Source organism: Hypomesus nipponensis, chromosome 22 (genome assembly GCF_054491055.1).
Source record: "Hypomesus nipponensis isolate SF chromosome 22, ASM5449105v1, whole genome shotgun sequence".
Lineage (NCBI taxonomy): Eukaryota > Metazoa > Chordata > Actinopteri > Osmeriformes > Osmeridae > Hypomesus > Hypomesus nipponensis.
Window position 1 is genome coordinate 8887268 of NC_140382.1, and position 17459 is coordinate 8904726.

The 17459-nt window shown below is 44.0% G+C and overlaps 1 protein-coding gene across 3 annotated transcripts in view; it reads right to left on the reverse strand.

The window, feature by feature from the left end:
• The window catches only part of tln1 (talin 1), a 54425-nt gene that overhangs the window by 3249 nt on the left and 33717 nt on the right, over nt 1–17459 (reverse strand). For 2 of the 3 annotated variants that reach the window (XM_084686396.1, XM_084686395.1), the window contains 23 exons: nt 17071–17193; nt 15606–15749; nt 14845–15006; nt 14332–14472; nt 13851–14032; nt 13206–13338; nt 12914–13015; nt 12486–12656; nt 11711–11956; nt 11467–11586; nt 10991–11137; nt 10549–10715; nt 10090–10273; nt 9413–9451; nt 7449–7574; nt 6418–6534; nt 5989–6174; nt 5648–5755; nt 2946–3051; nt 1687–1811; nt 1176–1301; nt 988–1050; nt 730–912 (listed from right to left, as the gene is read on the reverse strand). In XM_084686396.1, the coding sequence (XP_084542522.1) occupies nt 730–912; nt 988–1050; nt 1176–1301; nt 1687–1811; nt 2946–3051; nt 5648–5755; nt 5989–6174; nt 6418–6534; nt 7449–7574; nt 9413–9451; nt 10090–10273; nt 10549–10715; nt 10991–11137; nt 11467–11586; nt 11711–11956; nt 12486–12656; nt 12914–13015; nt 13206–13338; nt 13851–14032; nt 14332–14472; nt 14845–15006; nt 15606–15749; nt 17071–17193 (3201 nt within the window). The remainder of the gene's footprint in view (nt 1–729; nt 913–987; nt 1051–1175; nt 1302–1686; nt 1812–2945; nt 3052–5647; nt 5756–5988; nt 6175–6417; nt 6535–7448; nt 7575–9412; nt 9452–10089; nt 10274–10548; nt 10716–10990; nt 11138–11466; nt 11587–11710; nt 11957–12485; nt 12657–12913; nt 13016–13205; nt 13339–13850; nt 14033–14331; nt 14473–14844; nt 15007–15605; nt 15750–17070; nt 17194–17459) is intronic. The other variant, XM_084686397.1, reaches the window with a different exon arrangement.

Consider the following 17459-nt stretch of genomic DNA (forward strand, 5'->3'; position numbering starts at 1 on the left):
GAGATAAGTCTTTGCTGATTGGACCACAGACTATGAGATTCCCTGATGTGCTTGGTGTGCCTAGAGCTAGCTGACACACTCACAGCCCTGGACACACTATATCTAAAGAGTGCATGGGATCATGGTTGTTTAAATGTACTGTATGTGGAAACTAACCACATACTTGGACATCTAGAATTGACACGAGGTTGCATTAAATATGCTAGTGTACTTTTGGAACTTTATATATTTCCTGTCACCTATTGAAAATTGTTGGCAACATGTCAACCTTGACAACTTTACAGGAAATGTCTTTAAGTTGAGATATGAGATAAGTGGACCACTTTCAGCATACACCAAAGTTAACTACAGTGTGCTGGAATATTTTTCTTCTTATCTATTATTCCTGAATGGATCCCATTAACATTTACATTTTATTCATGTAGCAGGCACTTGTATTCAAAGCGACATGCCCACATGACCCAACTAAATTCAACATTCCCACTCCCTTTGCAGGATTCTAATCAATATAAACTGTGGTTCCTAGCAGTGTTCCAACCTGAAGTGCTACTTAGTTAGTATTAAATAAAAGTTGAATATAAAGCCTTGCTTTAAACTGGGATAAATATAGACAACCTAAGCCTGATGTGACAGCTGTACACATTAGGGGAGCCCCCACATGTAAACCTAGAAACTGAGACACCAACCAAAATATGAACTCCCCCTCCACACACACACGGGCACACTGACCTGTAGCCTCTTCATGGTCTGGGAGTCCTGGTCCGCCTTGACCTTGCAGGCCACCAGAAGCTGGGCCGTGGAGGCGGCCACCTGCTTAGCGGAGGAGATCAGCTTCTCCTCGCTGGCGTGGCCCTGTACTGCGGAGTTGGCTGCCTCGCACAGGTTGTTGGTGGCTGCTGCAACCATACGGGCCTGACATGTGTGGAGTATGTTAGTGAGGACAATTTGCTGTGAGAATCAAATAGTGTGAGACATCACAAGACTTACAGCTGAAATGAGACCCTGAGACCACTGTCCATCATCCGCTGCGTTGGCTGGGATGGCACCAACCTAGGAGACGGGCACAAAGGAGGGTTGAAGAGAATGTCAACACAGAATGAGAATCTTTATGAGATTTCAGGATAGTGCCAGGGATCATTAATCACCTTGCTGCAATGAAACCTGTGAAGGCTTACCTTTCCCTGGGCCACCAGTTCCCTCTGGGCAGCTGAGGCAGCTTTCACCAGTGCACTGGTAGCGGCCGCAATCGATTTGGCAGCCTCAAGGATCTGCTCCTCGAAGTTCAGGCTCTCATCAGCTTCCTGTTTACAGAGACAGCAAGTATGCTTTAGTTGACAAACACAATGCAACTACCTAGACGTGACTGTGCAAGTACCTGTTTACAACACAGTAGCACACCCATTCTGATGTCAATAGTGTGGTTCTGTGCAACTTCCACAAGGATCCATGGGTGTCAACTACTTAACCACCGCCAAGTCCTCTCTTTAAAATGCACAAGCTAACAAAGGCAATGCGTTTTGAAGCTGCTACGCCTGAGGTCAAGAGTCAAGACCTGCACCACCAGTGGAGGAGCATTGCACGCAGGCTGTGAGCAACAGCAGGGCAGGGAAAGACTGAGGTTAAGCTAGCAGGGTGGAGGTGTGAGCCATGGGAAGCCCTGAGGGCAGGTGGAAGAAGCCCTCTCACCTTGGGCTTGGTCCGGGGCCGCAGCTGCTCCAGCTTCTTGGCGGCAGCTTCGATGGCGGCTGCTGCTCCTAAGAGCTCGTTCTCTGCGATTACGGTCGGATCTTCGGGGTCCACCCATTCTGTTCCTGAAACAATCAGCCGAAGTAATTAATGACTATTGACCAAACCTCACATTCACTGTAAATGTTTCACTCTTTGGCCTTAATCAAAAGCATGCAATCCCCAAAGTCAGGGCTCATACACAGTTACTATCCTTTAGGAATGTTAGGGCGCAGGACACATGCTGTAATATACTACTGAACTTTTACATGTTCACTTATACATTCTCTGCGTCTTACGATATAATGATGATACATCAGAAAATATATTATATAACATTCCCTGTGATTTGATATTGGCTAAATATAGAGACGTAGACCAGTAAATCCATTCTCAAACTATTTGGAAATGACTGCAGTATTTAATACTGGCGAATTGATGGGCTTTTCAGTGGGCCTTTTACCACTTCACGCCAACCACATCAATCTCCTGGTCCTTCTCTCTCGAAGGGCAGATATAGACATCCCATTTTCATCTGCCCTTAAATCAAGATGTGGCATTATCACCATGAAAGCCAGCAGGGTTCTCTTACACTGCAGTCCTCTTACATGAGAGCTGTTGAAGATTACTTGTCGAAATAAGCAAGGGGGTGTTTTTTCTTTTGGGGTTGGGTGGGTGGGGTGAGGGTGGGGGTGGGGGGTGGGATCACAACATCGGTGGTTGATGCAGTCATGCTGTTGCCTTGAGGACGATGCAGTTTGTACTTGACACCTTCAGAGCAGGGGGGAGTGTGGAGATGGTCGTGTGTAAGAGGAGAAGGGCCTGGGGACATCAGCTGAGAAGCATTGGTGAAAATGAGGCTGTCAACAGCGAGGGACAACCCCCCCCCCCATCCTCCTCTTAAGACATACTTTGGCTGCGTCTCATTCCAAGGACATACTTCATCTTGACCTCGTTGGTTTGCCCTTGCCAATCAGACCATCACTGTTTATAGGCTATTGATATTCATCCATACTGCTATGGCGTGTACTGCTATGGCCTATCTTGTACTATCAGATCTGTGAGGGAAAGTGGATAAGGACTGAAGTGGAGGAGAAAACTATGAGGAAGTGAACTATGGAACCTATACACAGCCTATAGAACGGGAGACGTGAAAGAGGAAGAGTGTACGTAGGGGGTGTGTGTAGTTTGGATATCTGAAAGCCCGTAGGTCAAACTACCTTTCATGGCCTCCGCAGCCTGAATGAGCTCTGTGACAGACCCAGCCACGCGCTTCGAGTAGGTGGCCAGCTGCTGCTTGAGCTCATGGGTGGGCTTGTGGATTATCTGTTGGAAGGGGACAAAAAGGGACAACCATCAGATGGCTCTGGAAACACGACAACCTCTGTGTTCAAACATGCGTAATTCACTGACATACAGTAGGAGGTGTCATAAGAACAAGTTTCACTTTGCATACTATGGTTGTAAGGGTACAGCTTGCATCTCTCAAACATCCATCCCATATCACAATAATAAAATGGGCTTGTTGAACATTTTGACATTTGTGTCTTCTGTTAAGAATAAGTTAGGGTGACGAAGCGTAGGGGTAAGCGTATTAAACTGTTTGGACATGATAGGAAATAAAATGTGGCCAATTCAGACTACACATATAAGGACACCACCAATTACTATTGTGGTTTTGTTTAGGACAATAATAGATTGGGAAGTGTCACAGAGATTTAAAAGGGCTTGCCCGACTGTGACAAAGGGTGGCCTGCCCAAGAATCGTAGAGTGTACAGAGCGTACCAGAGGTTCCAGAACCAAAACCATGTAAATGTAATTTAAGCCTTGGAACCTTTTGGGCCGACATGGCAACCATGGTCACTTTCGGCTCAAATGAGAGTTTGCCTGTCTCTGGCTCATGGGGGGGAAGCTGGCTCCAGTCTAAGTGACTGTCCTCAGAGTGTCCTCTACTGAAGCGCCCTCGCCAGGTCGTGGGTGGCAGATGACAGGTGCAGGACATTACTGGAGCTATCTGTGCCCACAGGCCCACAGCGAATAGGCATACCGTGCTCAAGTTCGTATAAATGCGCTACTAAGAAAAGACAAGAGACGCATGAGAGTGGCTGCATGGGAATGCGGAGAATGACAGTGACTAATACAGCAGCCACACGCCAATGCATCATGTCTGCACACACATGCGCACACACAGAAAGTGTCCAACGCACACAAACGACTCGCCGAGCGAGCAGCACATTCACACACGAGCAGCACTTTCACACACATGAGCAGCACATTCACACATAGGATGGTTGCTTGATCACCAAAGCCTCACTTGAATGGCAACAGAACATGTTTTCAAAATGAGAGTCAAAGAATGGCATGGTATCTTAAATGCACGGTAACACACACACAAACCTTCATGCAATTTAAAAAAATATATATATATATCTCAATCTTTGGGGGGGAGGGGTACCATTCTCAAGTCAGCCATTTTATTAAAAAAAACGATTGTGAGCCTGATCATGTTAGTTTACATCAAACCTTTCACATGGTTTTGTTCCATCATGTAATACACTGTAGTTACGCATTCAATCTTAAGATCCAAAGGGGTTAATGTATGCTCAGAGTCAGGTAAGGAGAGATGGGGTTATTCTTATGAGACCTGCTGAAGTGTAAGTATGTCCCAAGGCACCCAACCAAAGCAGCTCCACACTCGTGCAGGTCAATCATGTTGCCTTAGTACTCACCGGCTATCAGTCAACATTCATGGAACATTGATGGAACATTGATGGAACATTGACAAAATGTTTGGATGGAGAAAGAATAGAGGGGGCAAAATCATTTCTTTTTTTCTTAACTTTTTTTTCATATGTGGGAATTGTATATTTACACTGCATTCATGGACATACAAATGCAAGCATGCAAGTGAAAGATAAATGTGATGTTATTGAACCAATAAACTGGAAATAAACTCATTTTAGCTAAGATGACAGCTTGATGCATCATCTACTGGGTTTCTCATGAGGACACCCCTAACATACCTGGCAACAAAAGATACTTAATTCTTCCAGTGGAAATGTTAATGCAAAACCCTTTACAACTGTGCATGAGTGAAATCTCAAAAATACTTAGGATATTACTGGAGCTTAACACCTGCCTACCTACACTAATTAGATCACTTTCCCTGATCTAGAGAAAATATTATTCAACCTCTTGCCTTGAGGTTTCCATAATCGAGAGATCTTTTAATTACTTAAGTGAAATAACGTTCTAAAATGAGGTGTCAACTCTTGGTAAAAATGAATTAATAATCTGTCTAATGCTGAATCTTTTGAACATTTAAATGCTTCACAACATAATGTAAATGCTTCACAACATAATGTATATTAGGATTTCCAATTAATCTAATCATTTCCCTCCTATTATTTCATATTGTACCCTTCCTTCACAAACAAGTGGCTGAGTGGGCACTCGTTAAGTGGACAGAGAGCTAGCCACTGAAGAACCAGGACATGAAATGTCAAATAACAAAGGGTTCAGGGTCGGGTTGGCTAGGGCGATATTTTACTGGGGGCACGTCCTGTTAGTTTTGTGACTGTAAGCAGGGTGGGAAGTCTGTGTTCTTAATGAGCACTTCACTGTAAGCAGACACCTTTCTTTGAATGGCTTGTCATTGCCAGACCAGCAGTAACAGACTTGGTTACATTCATTCTTCAATTATGAAGAAGTTATACCTGTGTTATTGAACTGGACGGTTAGCAACAGCTAGCTGTCCAGGTTAAGGGAATGCACTCTAAAGATTTTTACATCTGTGAAAATACATTCTTACAGATTCTTGAGAATAGCAGGAATCCAATAGAAGGAAATGTACAGGACGTGTGTGTGTGTTTGCATGGTTGTGTTTGAGTGTGTGTTGGTGTGACAGCGGAGCCCTCTCACCACTAGCACGTGTTCGAGCAGACCCAGGTACCCAACGGCACACTCGTTGCCATAGCGCAGGGCTCTCATCTGCACCTCCATGTTGACCTCAGGGTGATAGGCCGCTTGCTAAGGAGGCATGAGGGAGGCCAATGTTAGTGTGACAGTCATATATACTGTACATGTCCATTCACTCCATTGTTGTCCTCCACTGTTGTGATAATTGTAAACAGTGACAGATATTTTAGAATAAACCTGAATTTGTCAGTCTTATTTATCTGGCAGGTTTCCTGACTTTATAAATGTTTATGAAGGGTTGTCTGGCGGTTAAGGTTTGTTTTGAGTATTGACATTCTGTTTACCTTGCACGAGTGCAGCATATCAGCGATGGCTCTCCTACTCAGGTTCGCTGTGGCAATGACATCCTCCTGGCGACAGGAGTTCCCAGCAGCCACTGCTTTGGCAGTTGCTAGGGTGATGCCTTTGGTCATGCGGATGAACTCCTCTGGTGTGGCTGTTTTAGGAGGCGGGTCTGAGCTGCTGAACACCTGAGACCGGACCAATCACAACATTAGTTTCATTTGAACTCAATGACATCATAACGCTGACTAATGAACTCCATCATAACCATAGCAGCTAAACAAAAGGTATATTTAGAAAACTCAGATGTTACAAAAGAATAGTATGATATGAAATATTTGGGCAATAATGTTGGCGAAAATATGTGCACGTTTTGCACTGTAAAATACAATACATGAAGACACTTGCGCTGCTGTGACAGTAGCACTCACAGCCAACTCCTGTTTGATGTGCTCGATAGTGGCCTCCAGCCCCCTGGTGCCCTTAGTGGCTTCATCCTCCACTGCTTTGACAGTCTTCAGCAGCGACGTCACGTTGGTCACCATCACCTGGGGGGGACAAACACCTGTACTTCAGGGCTTCCGAAATAGAAGGGGATGGTGTTGCGTCTTGTACCCTTGTATAGTTGTTTATATGCACAGTAAGGTGAGAATAGAGGTCAAGAGGGAAAGACATACAGAGGTAAACACTAAGACGGTAAAGTTTTGCGAAGTGTTTATCTGTGTGTGTGTGTCAGTTCGAGGGTCGTGGTATAATGTAGCTCTACTGCAACCAGTAGGACATGTTACCTCCATGTCTGAATCTGGGGTTGGGAGAGTCTGTGGGTGTGTGTCTGTGTTTCTATATAGTTGTAATCCTTTCTGTCTGTCTGTGAGAGCATGAAGCATTTCAGTGTGTGTGTGTTAGAGGGGGGGGGTAGTCTAATGTTACTCCTCAGCTGTTGTCAGATACTTCTGGCCCTAACTACGATGATTAATGACCGGAAAAACTAAATGAAAAGGGCAGAAAAACTAGACACCAGGATTGAAGAAGTCTCTGTAGACACGTCAGCAGTGTCTCCTGCATGTGAACGAGCAGTTCCTCAAAGAGGTGAACACTGAGAAGTGTGTGTTTATGAGCTGTTGCAGGAGACAAACTGGTAACAGAGCAAACACACACCACTTTACACCCCATAACCCTTTTATTCTCTCCTAAAAGTAGATGACAGACTGCTGAGGCGTGGTCTGGCTATGCAATAACAAGATGGTAGATTAGGTACATCCTGCCACATTGCTAAACTGATGGTAGACTTTCATTATGACCACATACAGTGGTTTGAGCTATATGAATGAGGCGCGAGGGTTGTGTGAAACTGGGTTATGGGAAATGGTAACTGTACTGTATGTAGAGTACTACCTTAATGTAAGTAGTAGTCTAGGTTGTCAACTTAGTGTTTCTACACAAGAGAGAACAACTAGTTTACCTTGGCAGAGTTCTTCAGCTGCAGCATGGCAGGGTCATCATGGGGCTTGCCCGACGCCGCTTTGGTGGCACTGATGAGGTCACCCAGAGCTTTAGCCACATCTTTGACCGCGTTGATCAGAACCACCTACAGGGGGCACAATAGTTACATGTGAATAGACATTTTGCAGACGTGACATTGTGACCCATGTGGTTGGGTGGCATTTCCTGTTCTCACACACAGACAAGGACACAATAGGTGCGGTCGACATGGAATGACTTCATGCAGCGCTGCAGCCAGCTGCAGGCGGCTGGCTTGAAACGGTGAATTCTGGTTCGACTTTTTGTCCGACTTGAGACGGCGCCAAGGATAGGTCACTGTGACGTTGCCATCAAAGTACCGTGAGATCGATTCGAGAACTGCCGGCTGTGTAGCCGAGTGCATTTTCTCAAGAGCAACTGCACGGGTTCTAGTGACGACACAGCTATTTCATGATTGGCCAGACTCACACACGTCAACTTTGACGTGTGCTTTGTAATTATTTTGACACCTTCAGTTTCGCCAATGCAAAAATCTAGACCAAAGTGTTTAATTGAGTAAAAAAAAATTGTTAAAGAAAGGGTTTTACTCTGCCTTTACACTAAACGGAAAGACTACATTTAATTATAAATAAAGTAAAAGTAAGCAAACAGCGCTTAATCGGCCGTGACTGACGTCAACGCAGCAAACCCACGAGAAACTGAAATGTCTGACTTCAGAGCCGTTTTCAACTCCTCCCCGACTGCAAGCAGCTACTCTTGCCGGTCGTTTCATGCAGCCGCAGTCCATGTCGGACGCACCCAATGACTTAAACACACAGGCCACACACAGACACATGCACAGGATTGCATGATGAACACCACTACAAAACATGATCAATGGACAAGATACCACTGTGAACGTGCCAGTCAGTCAACCCCCCAGTGAAGATGGGAATGGTTCTTGTGATGCAGGCGGTGGGATGGATCCCAGTGGCATTCTTATGTGGTAACTCCTCAAAAGACAGTTGTGACCCAACATAACTTTACAACTAGATCAACAAAGCTCTAGTAAAAATAATTATATATATATATATATTATACTTATTATATATAACTACAAATGCTACCTAGCATGAAAAAAAAAAAAATGTGGTTAGGGGGGCAGAACAGACACAGGAAGATGCCAAACAATTGTATATATGAGAATTTGGACCAGCCAATAAAACACCAGGTTTATGCAAAATAGTTAGCCTAGTTACTAGTTAGTCAAAGCCTAAGAAAGCAAAGTACATCCAAAACCCACCAAATATGAGAGAACGGGACCCTTTGCAAAACATCAGCATGAATAAAGACCACAGATAGGCTTAGGGGAGTTGACTTCTATGGCCACAAAACTCAGAGCCAGCCAACTCCATAAACAGGAAGTCTGTAAAAGACTGATGTGCTCACAGCTTGACAACTGAAGGCACAGCTGAGTGTCTCTGCCACAGTGAAGCCATGATAAGGAGCGGTGTGCACGTCTAACCCTAACCCTACTCGACTCATCTGTGACGGTCAGACACAGTCACAGTCGGCAAACTAACTGAAAAGAATGTAGGAAGGCAAGTTCAAAACCTTGTCTTTTTTGGATTGCCTGTCCCATTTAAAAAATCTATTGATGAAATATCTTCCCACGTTGCAGGCTGATGCAACAACGCCCTCTTTAGGTAGGGAGGGTAAAAGCACCCTTGACCTTTTCTTGTACTGTATAATACAGTGCCATTGTAGTCTCTTATACTACTGAAATGTATATAACGTGTATGACCTGAGGAGGGAGTAAATGAAAAGGACAGTATATATATCCATATGTGATCACCCAACATGTCTTTCTTCATCCTAATAATTTGCATCATAGACAGTTGTTTCTTCCACACTAAAACACACACAGGACGGAGGGGTGAGTTCAGATTCAAGGAGAGTACCCACATCATCAGAAAGTGAAGCCCCATGGTAAGAGAAAAGGGCCTTTGTCCATAAATAAGGAAAGGAAAGCAAGCACACAATTAACCACGACAATACCTAAGAAAATTGTCTGTCTGTAAAATTGTATGTACTTTGTGTTGGCTTGTACCGTAAGCTAAATTGTTGATACTCGACGCAGGTAAATGAAGGCCCTCCCTAGACAGGGACAACGACAGGCAGCCTATGTTCTACCGGTGTTTCAGGTGTGTTTCAGGTGTGTTTCAGATGTTCTACCCGTGTTTCAGGTGTGTTTCAGGTGTGCTTCAGGTGTGCTTCAGGTGTTCTACCCGTGTTTCAGGTGTGTTTCAGGTGTTCTACCCGTGTTTCAGGTGTGTTTCAGGTGTTCTACCCGTGTTTCAGGTGTGTTTCAGGTGTTCTACCCGTGTTTCAGGTGTGTTTCAGGTGTTTCAGGTGTGTTTCAGGTGTGTTTCAGGTGTGTTTCAGGTGTGTTTCAGGTGTGTTTCAGGTGTGTTTCAGGTGTGTTTCAGGTGTTCTACCTGTGTTTCAGGTGTGTTTCAGGTGTTCTACCTTTGTTTCAGGTGTGTTTCAGGTGTTCTACCTGTGTTTCAGGTGTGTTTCAGGTGTTCTACCTGTGTTTCAGGTGTTCTACCCGTGTTTCAGGTGTGTTTCAGGTGTTCTACCTGTGTTTCAGGATCCTCTGCACCCAGGCTGGCAGCACCCAGCTTGACCACATCGGCTAGTTTGGTGATGGTCGTGACTGAGGACTGTGCGGCCTGGGCCAGTCTCTCCTGGCTGGCTCCGGCACCAGAGACCAGCAGCTTGGTGTCCTCCACCAGGGCCTTAGCAGTCTTCAGGATATGCTCCCTGGTGGACAAGCATGGGACACACAGGGTCAACTGACAGATAAACATTATCACAAGGAAGTAGATGCTCTCACTTTAGATTGTACATAAAAGTACTTTTAGTAATATGTTATGTGTTCTATATGACACAGTACAGTGATGCATAGCATTACCATAAAATACTGTCTCTGCCATAGTGAGCACATTTAACTTTTCATTTTAAACACAGAATACAGGAACATTTCTGTGATTTGATCATTCCACTCCATACTCCGTTCCAAATGGTCGTTGCCGTACCTATGGTCGGCAAAGGTTTCAGAATTCTCGCGGTTAAGTGTGCCTGCTGTGGCGAACATGATGGTGGTATCCAGGTCAGCGATGATGCCTGACACAGCACTGGCTGCAGTGATACAAGCCTGGGTGCCACGGTTACCAGCCTGAAGAGCTGCCAACACGTGGGACACCTGAGGATGAGAGAAGATTCTATCTCAATTTACAGTAAATAGAGAACTATGGAATACATATGATATTGCACACACACACACACACACACATATATATATATACACACATTATTTACAGTACTACATATACTGCATATTGCATGTACTGTATTCTATATGTATAGCATATATGGAATCTACAATGTATATAAAATGGTGCACAAGGATGTCAAATTCCTACACTACTGTGACTATATACTGAGAGTTCCCCTGCTAGACTTGTGGTTATTGCTCACCTTTTCGGAGACCTTCCGAGCGCTCTCGATCAGCTCCTTCTTTGTGAAGGCATCATTGGGGCTGCACTGCAGAGCTCCAGCCTTGGTGACCAGGCCTGTACAGGTGAAGCCCAGATCCCCAACTTGCTTCTTGATGTGGGAGCCAATCTGGAATTATAAATAGGGCACAGTGCCCGTGATGCAGTTGGTGAGTAAGATGACCCCCACAAACATCTAGACATTTATTTATTTACATAAGTCATTACATGCACAATGATTGAGCCAGCTGTCATAATTGTCTGCCTAATTCACCATACAGTGTATGCAGTTCTGCCTAAAGGGTGTTTGCTATGTTTACATTTACATTTGTATTTTTTCCTTGTGCTATGCATTGCTGGAAAATAATCCTTGATTTTCAGTATCACATTGACATAAAGACACCAACAACCGACCGACGAGGCTGTTGGCCTAACAAAGCAATAGAATACGTTTTTTACCTCATCGTTTTCAGCAGTGATGGCAGCATATTTAGCCTCTGTTGCCAGATCTCCAAATTCATTAGTTAGCTGGTTGGCTAAGCCTCCAAGCTCATCTGGGTTGTTGTTGGACTTGGTGACCTGAAATCAAGACAAGAAATACTTTGTATTTCACTTTATGACTTGTACTACTCATAAGAAAAAGGTTACATTCATTACAAGTATAAGAGGTATTTATTAGAATTTAGAAACCAATTTGACTCACCATCTCCTGGACAGTGACAGCGATGGCCTTGGCAGTCTTGACCATGGTGGTCTGGTAGTCCACAAAGGTGCCCTCAGGCTCACCAGGGTTCTCCTCCATTTTATTGATGGAATGGGTGATGGAGTCCACCATGCCGCCGACGGCGCCGGCCGCGCTGGCGGCCTCGTTCAGGGTAGCGGCCAGGTCGTCCACGGCCTCCTTCATCATCTGCACCGACTCCTCCAGAGCCTCCTGAGTGTGGGCCGCCTGTGGAGGGAGGAGGCACACATAACATGAGAATTAGATTTCCTTCACATGTTGATGCACAATATACTGAGACATCGGCCACTACTACCTAAGAGTTTTGATTCTAAACACTATAATAATAATACTGTAATATTATTAAATTCAAATATGAGAAACGGTGCCCCCAATTCTTGTCTGAACTTCCATACTTCCCTCCAGCTCGAGTTTGATTAGCAGTGGTTTCACAAAATAAGTCAAGGACGAAAGTTTTCCTCGCCAAAGGCGATTAGATGGAACAGGAATGGTTGGAAAAAGCGGGCTGCTCCAACAATTAGAAATGGACATTCCACTGACACTGAGCTGTCTGTGCTGCTACGCAACTCTCAGAGGGCTACTCTCATTAGCTAACACAACATGTTTAAGAGGGAATGTATATTTTTTACCTACTCTACCTTTACAGTAGTAGTATAACAGTAGTAAATGTAACATTAGTAATCGTGTAACAGTAGTTAATTGAACAACTTGGCAGTGCAGTAGAACTACAGCAGACCTTGGGGTTTCCTCCAGCCTCCTTGGCCGTGTAGAGCATCTGTAGAGCAGACTCGGCCAGCGTCTTGGTCTGGTCTAACACTGCCATCTGCTGCTGGCTATTGAGGATCTTGGAGGCTGTGCCGATGGACGCCATGATGAGGGGCTCAAAGTAGCTGACCATCTGAGACACCTGGAGAAGGCAGCAAGATGCATAAAGATAAGGGATAAATAAGCCTATATTTACACACAGTACAAACCAAAACTATTGAATACAGTATGTTATATAGCAATTTACAAAAATGTATTTAATTCTAGAGTTGTTTTTTTGAAGAGTAAATGCACATTCCCCCCCCCCCCACACACACACACACACACACACAGGCAACGTATACTGCGTTTAGCGTAAACGTGTAAACTTCAGTTATTGGAGGTCTGAAAGCCGTGTACCTTGTGTCCCAGGTGGGAGGCCTCAGAGCGGGCAGCGATGGCCACTGGCTCGATCAGATTGCTGATCTCTTGCACTGAGGCAGCCATCTGATCATGGAGAGCCTGATGGGCACATGCAGACACACAAACACACGTTCCATTATCTTCCAGCACTTTTCCATGTATCACGTAATCTGATGACCATCTAACAGCAGACAACAGTCAAGCAAACACCTCTGCCTCCTTTCCATTTAATGATGCATATTATTTTGATAAACAAATAGCATAGACATTAAACAAGAGGTACACAAACCTCGTGGGAGATGTCTTCTCTGGGAGTGAGCTGTTGGCTGATGGCTGCCAGGGAGGCCTGGTCCACTTCTCGGATACAGTTGTTAAGAACCTCGATGGCTTCGTCACACTCCCTCTGGCCTGGGGCTTTATCTCTGCACACACAAATAATTCATGTCAGATAAGACATTAAACAGTCTCATCTTAATTACAAAAAACAACAGGCAGCAGGCAAAAACACAAGTGATCCCTTGACCAATTCTCTTGGGAAAATGGACAAGAATGGGTACTTTGCAGGTGTAATTTAGTAATTTAGTAATTCAATGAATAACAATGATTTATGGAATGTGCGGCATTCCCTTGGCCAAGCACGATTTTGGGAAACACGTCTCTGCGTGTGCTGCATGGTGATTAAACATTTGTATTTATTGAAATGTGAAGTATAATCTAATGCAGGTGAGGTTAAAAACGATTCTGTAAAAGAAGATGCAGTATCCTAGCCCTCAGTACAGAACACTTTCACGACAACTACTTGAAATGTTGTATATTGAGAAATATTTTGTTTATTTGACAAATTCATTCATAGCTCCTGTGCTATTTCAGTATCCCTAGCCACTTGAATGATGTAATAAACATGTAACAAACATCCAACTTCCACTCATCACACCTCATGTTGGTGATCAGTTTCTTGATGGAGTCGGACACGGTCCTGGAGTGCCCCGCCAGGACGGACCACTTGGGGGGGTCCTTGGGGTTGACGGCCAGGGAGCGTGCAGTCTGGATCAGGCCTGTGGAGCTCTCCAGCATGGTCTTGGCTGCCACCACAATGGGCTCCATGGCTGCGTGACCCTGACAGATTTAAGGGTTGAATCTTCTATGGTGAATGACTGAGACCAAACTGAGGGCACATTGGCTTAAATTTGCTGGGCATGTAAACGTTAATATATACTCTCACACAAACAGCAGCTTGTGCAGCAAGGCAATAATATCATAATACTTTAGTACTATGTTATAAATTAAATCTTCACACAAATAATGTAACTCAAATGACCACCGCTGTTCTACTGCACCTTCTACTTCAGGTCACACTATTGACCTGTAGAGTTTAAGAGGGCAGGTTACTGGTGCTTCTTAGTACAATGAGGTACCTCAGGGCTTATTTGAGCAGGCACGCTGGCAAATTCTGGGTTGGAGGCGAAGGCTGTCAGGTTGTCTACAGCCTCGATCAGGGGCCCTGTAGCCGCTTTACACTTCTGTCGGTTCTCATGGTTAAACGCGCCGTCCAGGGCCTGGTCAAGAACCATCATGCAACATTAGTTTACCTTTGTAATACTATACGTACATTTCACTCATATTACAACCCTCCTATATACATGCCCTATCACATTCTGTGTGTCTGCAGAAGTCTCTAAATGGACTACAGCCTTAAGCTGTATATAATGAATAATGGTTGTGTTTTGTTATTGTGTTCTCAACCAAATCAAAAACAAGTCAATTCTCCAGAACCAGTTCAAAAGTCTTATAAGTCTACAACAAGTTCTCACCTGCAGTCACATTCACAATATATTAGTTTTGCTTTCAAAGAAATTCACCAAATTTCGAATTCGAATCGCTCAGAAATATTAAAATATGTAAAATAAAACTCAGTGGGACTGATTTACTTTGATTGACTTGACCAGATTGGCGGTGCTGTTAGCCACTTCTTTGGCAGACTGTACAAACTGTCGCTTGGCAACTGGGTTGGCGGTCTTGGAAGAGGCGAGGCGGCAGGCATTGCAGAGGGCAGAGGTGTGTTTGGCAACAATGGTGGCAGCAGAGAGGACCTTGGGAAATGACAAGAGAAGTGTCATGAAGTAGGAGTGTCCATTGACATTGACCGATGAGGCAATTAATGCTTCAATAGGTAACATTATAAGCTAACTTAAGAAACAGCACCCCCCATCCTGTCTGAACTACCAAGCTTACCTTCAGATCAAACTGGCTTGACTAAATAAACCAAGAAGATAAGACCATCTCACCAGATGAAAAGGAACGTTGGAATATAATTGGCTGGAAAATTTGAAATGGACATTCCACTGGCCCTGAGCTGTATGTGTTGCTGAACAACTCCCAAAGGACCTTGTTAGCTTACACCATGTTTACAGGTGACAATTTTTTTTCTCCAGATTTTCTTTTAAACTATAAAGTACCTTTAAGTTATGAGACATGGAAGTCACAGACAGATTAATCATTTTTGTGAACAACATTTTCTATGTAATTGCACAGATCATTGTCCTAATGACCACATGGATGGGTAAGTGATAAAGCACACAGAAGTCTCTGCTCATTCAAGAATGAGAGTGTGTGCTCATTCATTCATGATGTGTGTGCATGTGTGAGTTTGAGTCCTCGTGTGTGTGTGAGCATGTGTGTGTTCTTCTACCTGGGACTGTGTACAAGCTGGGTCCACTAGGTTCTGGCATGCCATCTGGATGGACTGGTTGGCACGGGCAAACTGGGCAGGGTCCACCAGGCCCTTCTGACCGGCATGGCTGTTGGCATCTGACACACCCACCAGGTACGCACCCTGCAAGATCAAGGAAGATCATTGGTTGATTCACAAAAATCCAGCCAATAAGGAATAGTTTTGACATAAACAAACCAGTTAGGTTTAGTATAATACTGTACCAATCTTAGTATTGAGTGTTTGACCAAAGCATCTTTTGTTTAACAAATTATACAGTAGACCTAAACAGGACATTTCAACAAACATCCTGACCATGGAAATCCACAGTTCAGATGTGTTGATGCGAAGTTTTAGCTACTGGATTTTGCCAATTTTTACCATGGCAACAACCAACTCACACATGACGTCACATGCAGTTGTCTACTGCATGGGCCCTATCTGAGAGCTATTTGAAAGCACAATGAGAGAATGCTGGAAGAGGAGCAGGTAGTGATTGGTTGTGAGTGGAGATTTCAGAGGAAAGCACACAGAGAACTTAATCCACCTCTCTTATGTTGTGTCTGTGTGTCAATGTGTGTGTGTGTCAATGTGTGTGTGTAAGAGTACAACGGCACAAGAGTACAACAGAACTTAGGAATGCTTGATTGGACCTGATGTTAGTTTCCTTCAGGATTACAATGATTCTTATTGAGAGACTTGTTGCTCTTGTAGGTTAGTCATAACAAAGTTAACTCTTGAACTCTTGTACTCACTGTGAAATATTTTACTGTTGATTGTTCTTCTACAGGTACAGTCTTGCACTTTTTGGGGTTCATGTTGTTTTAATTTGTAACTGCATGCTCTTATGGGTCTACCCTTGGCACTTGTTTAGTTTTTCACATTGTATGCTTCATGTTTTGGCTGCTTGCAATGTTTGGGACCACCTTGTTGTTATGATCAGTGACCTATGCTCTTTTGTAAAGCTATCTCTTGGAAGTCTCTTTGGATAAAAGCGTCTGCTAAATGCATAAATGTGTGTGTGTGCAAAATAGACACTGAAGAGAAACTAGATCTGAATTCTTCCAAAGAATAATATTTCTGCTTGTTTTTGCCTTTGTTGTAAGGTGATAAAGATGTATTGTGTGCGTACATGCATGAAAACTGAGTAAATTCACTACTGATTATCTCCCCACTCCTCCTAGCTCCAGATGTTTCATACAAATGTCTCACGCATCGGGGCCTGAGTAACGAGTCTTCTAATTGGCCGAGAGCACAATTAGGCCAGGTGTATTTGAGCGTGAGTCATCGTCTAGCAAGCATCACATTGTTCCCCTATGGGCTCTGACTGTACAAGCAGCAGTTTCTACTGGGTGAGAAGAACCCCTCTGCAACTTGAAGTTAAAACTCTGTGAGTATAGAGGAAACACAATGGATTATACACAATAACAGCAACATGGATTACCTGAGCGGCTGCTTCAGTGAGGCCGCACAAGGCTTTGGAGCCAGCGCTCACAGAGTCCCCAAACTCAGGCAGGTTACTGTTCTTGGCATTGTGGGAGATTCCAGCCATAGCTTCTCCAAGGACCTAAGGGGTGAAGGTAAATAACTTGACAGTTTTAGTTGAAAACATTTGAAATTGTATTAAAACGGATACTTTAAACTCAAAATTCTCCAAGTTACAGGAAGATGTTACTGTAATTACTGTATGAATTTTATTCAATGCCACCAATGAAATGGCTTCATGATGATGTACTGTATGTATTGAAGGCAGCCAATTCTTTTCCCTATCAATGTTTACAACTGAAACAGTACATGGCCCTTGTTTTCATTATCAGAATAAAGTACATGTCT